This window comes from Copidosoma floridanum, unplaced genomic scaffold (assembly GCF_036245765.1).
Source record: "Copidosoma floridanum isolate Cflo_tuat_1 unplaced genomic scaffold, Cflo_Japanese_pri ptg000021l, whole genome shotgun sequence".
NCBI lineage: Eukaryota > Metazoa > Arthropoda > Insecta > Hymenoptera > Encyrtidae > Copidosoma > Copidosoma floridanum.
This window is the reverse complement of record NW_028321898.1, coordinates 26,684,875-26,696,698: the sequence shown is the minus strand read 5'-3', so window position 1 is coordinate 26,696,698 and position 11,824 is coordinate 26,684,875. Positions and strand designations below refer to the sequence as shown.

At 42.2% G+C, this 11,824-nt stretch overlaps 1 protein-coding gene across 1 annotated transcript; it reads right to left on the bottom strand.

The window, feature by feature from the left end:
* Window positions 1-2,202: 2,202 nt before the first annotated feature.
* On the bottom strand, window positions 2,203-2,646 carry LOC106639127 (uncharacterized). The gene has a single exon (XM_014352578.2). The coding sequence runs from the start codon at window positions 2,573-2,575 to the stop codon at window positions 2,276-2,278; it is 300 nt and encodes a 99-aa protein (XP_014208064.2). The 5' UTR covers window positions 2,576-2,646; the 3' UTR covers window positions 2,203-2,275.
* Between the last annotated feature and the right edge of the window lie 9,178 nt (window positions 2,647-11,824).

The following is an 11,824-nucleotide window of genomic DNA, read 5'->3' as shown; positions in this document are numbered from 1 at the left end:
GAAATTTTGGGTAAAATCCAATCACAATCACTTTAAGAATGTTAGTAATAAGTAATGAAGAAAATGAGAACATTCTTGCATACGTAGATAAATTTTATTTAAACAATTGTACAATTTTGTGGGCCAGCTATGCACAAATATGATTCGTGATAAATATATAAATAATATTATCTGCCAAAAACAAGCACTAATCCAATACAGATGGTATTGAAGTAATGATAAAACTTTAGTGCCCCATGTAATCAAGGATGACTCAATTGATTGTTTATAATTTTTTTGTTTAAATAATCGCCAATTGAATGCATGAAATGTAGTCTACCGCAAACGATGCTTCGATTTGTTTCCCTGGAAAAAACTTGCAAAGAAGGACGAAAGACCCGTCGTTTTCTTGAACTCGTAGACGTGGTACGCAGGCATGACCCTGGACCTGTCCGTCAAGGTCCTCATTGGGGTAACGGTCATCGTCCTCGGTGGCACGTTGAGCTCGACGGACTTCAAAACCCACGGATAGTTCGACTGACTGCTCATCCCTGCCAATGCAACACTCGGAGGTACAAAAAATGGACTGTTGAGCTTTTCGTTAGTCGGTAGCACACGCGGGCAGAGAAACCAACTCGGGTTGGCGCTGTGGAGGGGAGTAGAAAAATATAACTGTCTCGTGTACGTTTCTGGTCGAATTCCCAATAATCACGACAATTTTTCTAAAAATAATTGTTCGTGATGAGTCACCTTGCAGGTCCCGAAACGTCCATACTTACCTATACAAATCAACATCTCAGTGAAATTAATTTTTTGATAAAACTTTCGAGTTTTAAAACGAATGTATTTTTGATTTAAAATTAATCGAGCGGAGATACATTACTATCGTTTTACTCAACGAATGGAAGCAGCACCTCACTTCAATCTATTATTCGAGGTGGATTTAGTCGAAGCAACACTCAACGGGAGCTTTTTATTATCATCTTGCTTCATTTTTCATCGAGTCAATGCGACAGTTATTTTTTTTTTAGGCCAACAGGATTATTTTAAGATACGAAAATTCAAGCTGCACGTTTTCCACGGGTCTTCCAATCGTAATCGAAAGCAGTTTAAATGTACTGTGAATCATCGCTGAAGAAAAAAAAAAAAAAAAAATTGCTTACATCATTCTTCAAAAACGAACCTGTCACTGTCACTCTGATAAAAGGTTCCCCCACCGATGCTCCGACAGCAAGGAGAGAGGAAAAATAAAAAAAAATTGATCCAAGCGTGTGCATCTGCTTAAAATAGATTTCTCGTATCAGAACACGTCAATAGACTCTTGAAATATTCACTTAGTCAATGTAAATAAATAAATAAAAAATATTTATGCTGTGCGGATAGTAAATCTTCCTTGTAATTTTTAATCTTACGTCAGTTTGAAAGTTGTGTTGCCATGCTTCGTTACCCGAGTGAATTTCGAGCCATTGTTGATGTATCTCGATCATTTCCGTACATCATTTCGAAACAATTAACATAATTTTTTTTTTTACTGAAAGCCACAGTGAAAATTATTGTAAATAAAAATTTGTAAACCGTACGTGTATAACGACTAAAGCTGAAATAGTTTTTTCCTTAATTGATCGATATTTACGAATTACTTAAACAATTGTATAACTCATCTCTGCATGAAATTAATTTTCGTGAATTATACTTAACTATTGAAACATACACAACTATCCTGAACAAAAAATACCTTGAATAAAGTACTCAGTTCAAATATCTCTGCTGTAACCGCAAACCTCATAAAGTTTGATTTAAAGATTAGCTACTTACTTAATTCTATTAATTAATGACCAGTGCAACCATTATTAAATATATATTGGCCGACCAATTAATTACAACACATTTATCTATAGACAGTAAAGCCAATCAAGTCTTTCGTAATAAAAAAAAAAAAAATGCTGCTATCACTCAAGTCATTTTTCAATTCATTAAGGATGATTAATTAATTGGTTTTATCGGAAGGAGTATGATGAGGAAACGTACAATAAAGTGTGGGCAATGATTACTCAAACAAAGTGCGTAAATTTATTGAAAACAAAAGTATAGCATTGATGACAGCAACAAAACACGTGCCCGAAATATACAATCAATACACAAAATTTTACAAGCAGGAAACTTGGCGGTGCTCGAGCACGCACGCACGCACACACACACACGCGCACACATGGGAGAGAAACAATATACATGTAAACAGCTAACAGGGAGCGAAAAGGTCAGGGCTTCCAGATTTCCTCGGCTCCCAGGTCACCTCTCACAGGAAGGCGTGGGTCTTGACGACGGAGGAGGAGCCGTAGGCCAGAGCCGGTGCCGGTGCGGCGTAAGCCAAAGGCGCCTTGTAGATGGGAGCTGCCGGTGCGGCGTAGGCCAGAGGCGCCTTGTAGATGGGAGCGACCGGGGCGGCGTAGGTCAGAGGCGCCGGGGCGGCGTAGGTCTTGTAGACCGGGGCAGCGTAGGTCAGCGGGGCGGAGTAGGCAAGGGGCGCCGGGGCCAAGAGACCGGCGCTGGCACCGGCCAGACAAGCGGCGAGAACGACAACGGCGAGCTTGAACATGGTGGACTCGGTGGTGCTCTTTCACGGGGACTTATCGAAGAACTGATGGCGAACGGGTGGTCCACGAGGGCTTTTATACCCGGGACTGCGCGAAATCCGTTCAAGGCCGCCCGGCGAGCTTCCGAGAGGTGATGGTAAATCCTTGGACCATCCGAAAGGGGAGATTGAAAGACCAAGTGCCTGTGCGAAAATAAAAGAGAGCACTTGCGTTGTCCTCGCGCGAATGCGTTTAATCGCAGCCACTGTAAAACAGAGAAAAACAAAGCCTGTGGTTCTTCTGGCGTCCCCACCAAGGTTGGTGTGTGCGTCGAACACGCGCTGATCGGCGATAGGGAGCCTGTACACCTATCCATTTTATCCCTCTCCAGTCGAGTGTACTTACATGCCGGATTTGGTGATGTTACGTTGCTGGTATACTATATTATTATTATTATTATTCGTATAGGTTGTGCAAAACATGCTCCTTCCTCGAGGTCATTATTTTCCCGTTCAATGTATTACGCGTCTGGTGTCGAGTGTTTTTATTTTATACGCATCGACGATGAGCCTTTCAGTGTGAAAATAATACGGGGAAAGATTTGTCGAATGCATCATTTTGCCCGTCTGTACATAATGTATTGTATAGGTGGGTGTAAGCAATGATTTGATTTGTAATAGTTATACTTTCATTCAAACCATTCGTACTTACATCCAAAATTGAGAAACAAATCCCAAGGACATTTTCATTGTTTTTTTGTGAAGGAACAAGTTTTTTTTTCTTTTTACGAAATTGTACGACTTGCGTAACCAATTCAATGAATTTCTTTGCTTCAGAGACACACTCGAGCGAACCGTCTCAAGACATGCATAAATCATTGTTTGTTTTACGTCTCAATCGATCACACGCGAGTCGCTTGGTCCTCCGCAAGTGTAAGTATAGACACTCGAGCGTGACCTTATAAATTACCATCTCATTTCTCTTAGCGCAAAGTAAGCATCGCATCGTAATAACAAAACCCGCGTCCTCCTCGTCATTCGGTGTTACCAGCCGATTTCGTCCTTTTGTTCCTCCACCCATTACTTTTGACCTCGAAACTCGGCACTCGTTCATTGAACATAATTATGTACCCATACAAAGCCACCGACGCTATTGGGCCCTCACCTAAAAATATCCGACTCTACCACCAAATGGGTATACGTATACACAAATTACATTCTTCTCGTCGATTGTTAAGTCCTAAATCTAAGCTTTCGTCACCTGCCAATCCACCATCAGTCCTCCAAGCAGCGTACCACCGAGTTCACGATGTTCAGACTCGTCGATCGATGGGTTTCAGGTTGACTAAAGTTAATAGCTTCGGTTAAAAATTTTATTGTTTTAACTAAAAAGCCCCAAGGTTTGTTCCTCGATTTAACCGACCACGACAATAAAACAAAGAATATTAGCCGCGATTTGTACACCAACCGATCCATGTGCAAACGTACCACCCTCGAGCGATAAACTTGGGGGGTATTTTTGCGAGCCAAATGTAAAAAGCGCTGTTTCGCTGGGTCGTCCTTGCCAACGCGAGGAGATGCTACACAACAAGGAGAGAGCATCAACACTACTTTCGTTTAAAAGCCGATTACATATCCTAAATCCTTTGACTTTAAAGTACATGATGTGCGTGCAGAATCAAGGTATAACGTGATTAAAGTAAATGCAAACATCACAAGTAATACGTGTTGGCAGATGGACGAAAATACGCGATAAAAACCATGACGCAGGACACCAGTAAATGCGTAGACAAAAGCAAGGCCGGTGATCCTGTTGTGCAACAAAGCAACGGGGGGGAGAAGGGAAGGGAAGAAAAGGGTCCCAAGGTGGACCGGTTATTGTCTTTTCACGCGAGGCCGATCACAGGGAGCTCAAAGAGGAGGAGGCTAATGAGGTGGTCCACTGATCCACATTGCAATGGTTACACCCCCCGAGTGTACCTATACATAGCCGTAGCGTATATATTGCGATGTTTAAGCACCGCTTATTTTTCCACAACACTTGCACCTATACTCATGACTTTGAATTTCATGTGATCAAGTAATAAAAACAGCTCGCTCTCGCGCGATATTTTATTTTCATAAAACAATCGATCAAAAACATCACTTTCTGGACAATCACTGGCAAGAATCAAAAATTCATACAGCAGGGACAATGTGAAGCTCATCGTATTCCGCGAACGAGTTAATGCGCCCTCGTGGCGAGAGAAAAACGAGGCTGGTGGTGGTGATGAAAAGCCACGCGCGCGACAGAGACAATATCATATATATAAAAGTACACACATACATACGCATGCACAGTGGCATATAGAGTTGTCCTTCAAAAGCTCAGTCGCGGTATATAAATATATTATGCACTCGCGTGCAGGACACATGGGTATATATATATAGTATATACGTACATACACAGTCAGGAGTAGCGCAGAAGAGAGACTCGATAATTCATATGGCTCGTTCGCAAGGACGAGCTCGCAAAAAACCCGACCCATTTTTCGACTACGCTCCCGTGCGTATGTATACACGCAGATGGGTGTATTCTCCGTGCGCTTGTGGTGAAATCTCTTTCTCTTCCGTCTTTCCCTCCCCCCTCCTTTTTTTTTTTTTTTTTCTTTTGTCTATTTTTTTTTTTTAACGTCGCACCACCGCGCGCGATACACTCGTCCTCGATGCGTGGAAAAGCGCGAAAATTATCGCGCGGACAAGTTGCTCGTCCTGTCTTTATGTACTTTTATTCTTTTACAAGACCGGCGACTTTCTCTCTTTTTTTTTTTTTTTTGTTGGAGGATATTATTTTTCCCCAAAAATCTCTAAAGTTATTTATCTCGAGTAAAGCAAAAAATAAAATATTCAAGGGAAACCTCGATTTATATTCCTTTTCTCTATGAAAAAAAAAAAAAAAAAAAAAAAAACTCCTAACTATGATGGGTATGCAGAAATGCCAAAAACGAACTAATTCATCATTCACGAGGTAGGAAGGAAAGAAAATAAATCCGCGCGATAATATTCGGAACAACAGACCGGAACGTAAAGTATTGTTTCGCGAATCGAGCGTAAGAGTAAATCAAGTCCTTTCTTCTTCTTGTTTTTTTTTTTTTTTTTTTTTATTTGTCCTTGGACATGATATTTTTTATTCTCATACGATCGACATCTCGGTTTTCTGGTGAGGATATTTTTTTTTTTCTCGTAGGCATTGTGGAGCTTCATATTTGCCAACATTCCTTACGAGAAAAAAAAAATAGTTGTACACCGAAGTAGTTGGTCACTTGTTTGTTTAAATGTCCAAAGGCCAAAAAAAAAAAAAAAAAAAAAAAAAAAATGAAAGTGAGAAAAAACAAATATTACCCCACGGATTCTGCACCTTCCCGGTCGTAATGCCCTCAAATCCCGAGCGACAAAGGATGCGCAAAGTTGTGTCATACCAGCCAAGGAGCCTGTGGTAATTAGACTTGCCGAACAAACGAACGAGCCAGCCAACGGTGCCGCGCGTACACAACGGAAGACACATTGTAGACGCAGACCCAAAGGAAGAGGGAAAGTCGGATCAAGAAATTTGCACTTTGAACGCGGGTAGCAAGCGCGGCTGGGCAAATCCTGCCCCGTTTGATAGATACAGCTAATCAAACTAATACCCCCGGTGACGATCGACCATATTGGCTATACGAGCGACTTTAATCCCCCAAGCGTCGGTATATACGCCCAAGGTTCTTACCTTACCTCTAGGGGAGGTTTATATATAGTATTATAGTGACACAAGTATAAGGTATCATCTTGCTGATGCTGCTCTTGAGGACACCCAAGTACTCTTATCGTCGATTTTACAACCAAATTGGTTATTACCAGCGGGTATCAGTTTATTTCACTGTTTAGTTACAAAACAATAATATGTTGCAACTTGATTCTCATGGCGATTGCAATTATTTTTATCAACTTGCAAGCTGCATCTTTATTTTATCGTCTTTTTAGCGAAGCTTGAAAATCGTCGGATGGGCGTAATGGGGTTTTCCATTTAAAAAATACATTTTAACAATGGAGTTGGACTTGACGAAGCGCTCGAACAACCCTTTCCAATCGGGCAACGCGTAAATCGGTATGTATACAACTGGGAGATGCAAGAATAAGTGTATAAAAGTCGGAAAAAGGGGGGTGGGGGCACGAGGAACTTGAATAAAATAAAATAGTACATGGTACATCCGTGCACAGGCGTATACGTGCACAGAGAGACAAGGGTGCCGGCACCACCGTGAGCGCAATATCCCCCCCCCCCCTCGGGCGAACTTGTCGAAAATCACACGGTTCGATTCCTTCGACTGTATACCATCACCGCTGCTATATACTACACGTGATAAGCCTCGAGCAAAACTCAACGTCGCGTTGGCCGATCTTGCGCGACGCGATTGGCTTACACGCCTTCTCCTGGTACGCGCGCTTGACCCTTTCACACCGGATATCGACGATTTGCTCCTAAGCTATACGGGGTCAGAGTAGTGCACACAAGTTTTGGCTTACGAGATGGTTGTATCCGTGTGTCCATCGGTGAATTATATGGGCGCCCATAATATGTTTGTTTTTTCTTAACTGGATTGTATTTTTTTTTTTTTTTTTTTAACGATAACTTTTTAGGTGTACCAAGCAGCTCGGTTATTTTAGCGATGAACTGGAAAAGCGCAGGTACGAGTGGTGTGATGGAAAAGTATCGTATTAATAAAAAAGAAAACAAATTGCAGCGAAATTCGTGGGATGCGTCGTTCGAAGGAAAGTTTCGCTAAAAGCCCCATCCGCTGGTTTTTCATTGTTATGACTCTGTCCGTGCTCCCGTCAACCGGAAATTTCCTCAAATCTTGCAAATTAAAAATTCTTTTTGTAACATTAAAAGCATGCGTGTATGTGCGGGGAGGAGAGTAAAAAGCGTCAGAAAAAAAACGCCCGATTCACGAGAACAATTGCCGCGACCTCGTTTCGCAAATTGTCGCGTAAATCGAGAGAGGGATGGGATTCCTATTCTGAAAGGCGGCTCCCTTGGTTTTTTTTCGGGGTGGGGAAAAAAAAAGAAGATATTTTTTGCCTAGAGTTGAGAGCGATTTTTTATCCCCTTTTTAACTATATTTTTGGGGAGTTTCAATGGGAGATGATCCTGAAACATTGAGATTTCAGTATCACCATCGAACCAACTTTGTCGGACTATGGACAAAAAGCAGCGATGTCTAACATTTCAGTTATATTCCTTAAACAATTTTTTTTTTTTTTTTTTCATCGATACCCTAAAAAAACAACAGCTGTTGTAAACGACAAGCTTCTCCTGGTTTTAACAATAAATCGCACACTGTACAACAAAGTAAACCAACCACATAGTATATTGTATAGGTATGGATAAAAAAACGGACGGAGCTCTGGCAATAAACAAAGTTGTAGAGCACACCAAGTATACACCAACTATTCCACGCCCACGCGATGAATCAACTTACCACTACGACGTCACGCTTCAATTACTATATTACTATAGAAACTCATTAGCTTCGAACTCGTACGGACACTCCGGCGCTATACACCCTTTTTTTTTTTTTTGTTTCGTCCTGTTTCCACACCGGCGTCGTCGTCGTGCAAAGTACAGATGTAATTTATTCATGGTGCGGCGGATGATTCATTATTATTATTCATTATTCGGCGGAGGCCGCGCGTCGGATGCAAAAGCGCGAAAAAGTTGATAAGAGAAGGAAGAAAAAAAAAAAAAAGGATTCTTTTTTATTAGCCGCGCGCTCGGCTGCTGATGCTCACTCGGGGAAAGGGGGTCAAGTGTATCTGTGAATGAACGATACCCCGGTAAATAAACACTGCGGTAAAAACAAATTTAAAAAAAAAAAAAAATGCGGATAACGCGGCAGGCGGGTGGTATATAAACCAATTGTGCCAAGTTAGCCGATATTTTTATACACCAGCGGGAAAGGGGGCCAACGCAATGTACGAAGGGGGGGGGATGTGTAATGTAACGGCGTTAATGAGAGCCAACTTTATCGATTCGATTTGTCAATTAACGCGGGCTCGTGTAATTGATCGAGTTACGCGTTGCCGGTGGCCTACTCATCCAGCGGCCAAGAGGTAAAAGCCCACGCGTCATATACATTCCACATAACAAGTGCAAACTACTTTTTACTCCACCCGAAGCAAACAATATAATCGCAAGCTCAAAAGTACACGCAAACGACGCAAAGCCATTCGTCAAAGGGCGTCGGGAGTAATTTACGAAACAACGGATTCGAGGATCGGCAAAATCAACAAAATCCGCATATGGGCATAAAAACAAAAGTAACAAGCTAAAACTACATGTGCACGCCCTTGCTGCAGTACGCCAACAGTGGAAGTTCTGGTATTAATCACCACACCCCCACCCCCCCCCCCTACCCTCCTTCCGACAGTAGAAGCTGGTTAGCTGTCGCGTGTAATAACGATGATTTATCGCACGCTGGGTGATCCTCGGATCGGTGCATTGGACAGTGAGCGTCGAAAAATAAGCGAACAAAGAGCTCTCGTCGCATGAATTACGACGTACGGGGGTTCGCAGGGGTGTTGGAATCACATCTGCTCGGTGTTTAAGCACCTCGGGGGCAGGGGGGAACCCCCGACTCGTGATAGCCAAAGTTGGCTGTGTCACTCCGCGTTTCGATCGAGCAGAGGGCAAAGGTGTTTTCGAGGATACAGAGACTCAAAGGAAAAAAAAAAAAAACGTTCCATCGCGTTTGCAACGAACGAATACTCGAGACAAGGGTGGAAGCTCGTACAGAGCGTCTGTGGCCGGATTCATTAGCCTCCGTCGTGCGGTTCGCGAAATTGCAACTCCGATTCTCGGACGTATACCCACATGTATGTTGGGTACAGGTACACAGTACACCCGAGAGAGAGAGAGAGGAAGGGTAAGGACCTGATCAAAGTTGATTGTTCAGAGTCGTATTGACTGTCGCGTCTTTGCACGGTAGGGTGGTTTTGATGAGCCAACGGGTGTTACCTCGTGTTGAGCAATCGTTTCTCGAAAGCCCCGTCGATCGAGCGATCAATCACCGAGGGGGCTCTTGTGTACGTATATACGTGGGGTGGAAAAAAAAAACCTATCGGTTGAGCTGTCACTTGTGTGTTCAAATGCCGCGGCAAACGTGCACACCCGTTTCCCCGTTGCGGTGCCGATAGCAAAGTCGATCAGTTTTGAAAGTCATGACGATACGTCGAAAGGCGCGAGGTGCGTTGGTTTTTGGGGAAGAAAACAATATTTTACTTATCTCTGTCGAGACTTTTTTGTTGGCGATGGCGAAGCGCGTTGTGGGTATAGTAGACTGATTTTTATTTAACGTGTAGCTATTGGTTTTTTCTATCGTATTCGTAGCCCGAGGTCACACATTTATACGAAGCCCTGCAGTAACGACAATGGTCTGGTCGATGATTTTCTCCCGGTGGTATAAAAATTACCTTGTACAATTTTAATCTGTCCACAACAGATTTCCAGACAGGTTTTTGAAATTTAAATTAATTGCTTCAATCTTTTACGTATTATTTTGGAGAACAGTTGAAGCTTGATTTTATGTCATGTAGTAAAAGCAAAATGTCAGAAAAACAGCCTCGTTTCCACTGTTTCAATTATTAAACGTTCCAATCACTTGAAAAATTAATCGTTTGAACCGTTAAAACTGTGCCACTCGGCGATTTCAATAATTTTCCCATCAATGCTAATCGGGGTACTAAAATTACGATGCTCGTGTCCTAAGGTGGTCACGTAAACGTATTGATAAATTAAAAAATTAACCGATACCATCTCTGATGCGTCCCCCTATCGTCGATGACCAAAAACATCAACAAAGTTCGGAGCCCAGCTAATACCACAACCGAGCCTTCCATCGCAACTCTCGCCTCCGAATGATGCACGCGTTGAAACGCCCTAAACTCCACACCCTACGAGCCTCAGGCTCAACTTTTATCACCCGAAAACTTGATAAACACGTTGTGCTTTCGAAATATTATGTTTATTGATTGTTCCTCGATCATCGGTCGCGAGGTTTAGCCAAGTGATTTAATTACGCGAGAAATGAAAAAAACAAAAAAACACCTACGGACAAAAGGGGTTTCCCCTTTTGAGAGCACATATGCCTGGAGAGACAGCAAACTTGACGAAAAGCTCGGTAGTAACCCTCAAAAGAGGGCCGAAACTTTTTTCATTCCGCTCAAGTTCACTGCATACCCGTGCGAGTCCTGTACGTAAAAAAAAAAAAAAAAAAAAATTTGAGGGGTACCTATAGTTGTTGGATCACGAATTTTACTTTTACGGCGACGCAGGTGGTACGTACACGGGAGCCCTTTACGAGCTTTGCTCGGCAGACTCGCTATAGTTCCACGGGCGACGGGGTTTTTCCCACCTTTTTTTTCGTTCGCAGGTTGTACTACTATGCCATTACTGCTACACTGAGTACAATTGTCGACTTTAGAAGGGGAGAAAGTACGGACACGTGGAAAGAGCTGCGTTTTCATTTCAGATAAATCTTTCTTTTTTTTTTTTTTTTTTTTTTTTTTCTTCCACAAAAGCTCAACAATGGCTTATATTATCAGCCATATTTCGCTTGCGTTGACTTTTTCCTGTACTTTTTTACATTTTCGGAGTCGAATTTAATTAAAACCGCATGGTAGATGTACGTACAACAAGAACAACATTATATGTTTGTCCATCACTCGAGAGTTTAACAATAAACAATAATAAATCTGTCTCGTTAAAATTTTGGCTCGAAAGGACTTTTGAAACATTTTTCAACTCTGATTTTGGGATTCATGAAAAAATAAAAAAGGAAAGAAAAAGTAGTTTCAAGGGTACAGAGTCTCCTGCACGATCGGCCCATCATCGTAGCAATAAAAACTTTTCACATTGGCGGGGTACAAAAAAAGGACAATACAGTCGATCGAAAAAAAAAAAAAAAAAAAAAAAAAAACTTTTTCCGGCGTTGTATATATATATCGCTCGCCAAACTTTTTTCGATGGCCGAAAATTCACAAGTGCGCGTCTCGAAAAATCCCATATACCGAGCCATTATCCACCACTCACGGATGCACGAGGGGATCAATGTCTACCCACCCGAGCGAGTCGAGAACGCACACGGCTCTGGAAAAGATGTGCCGCCCCCTTCGCATATGGATACTCGAGTGCATTACGTGTCCTCCTCCTCCCAAGTGCTTTTCAGAGAAAGTTCTGCCTCAAATTTGCCAAAT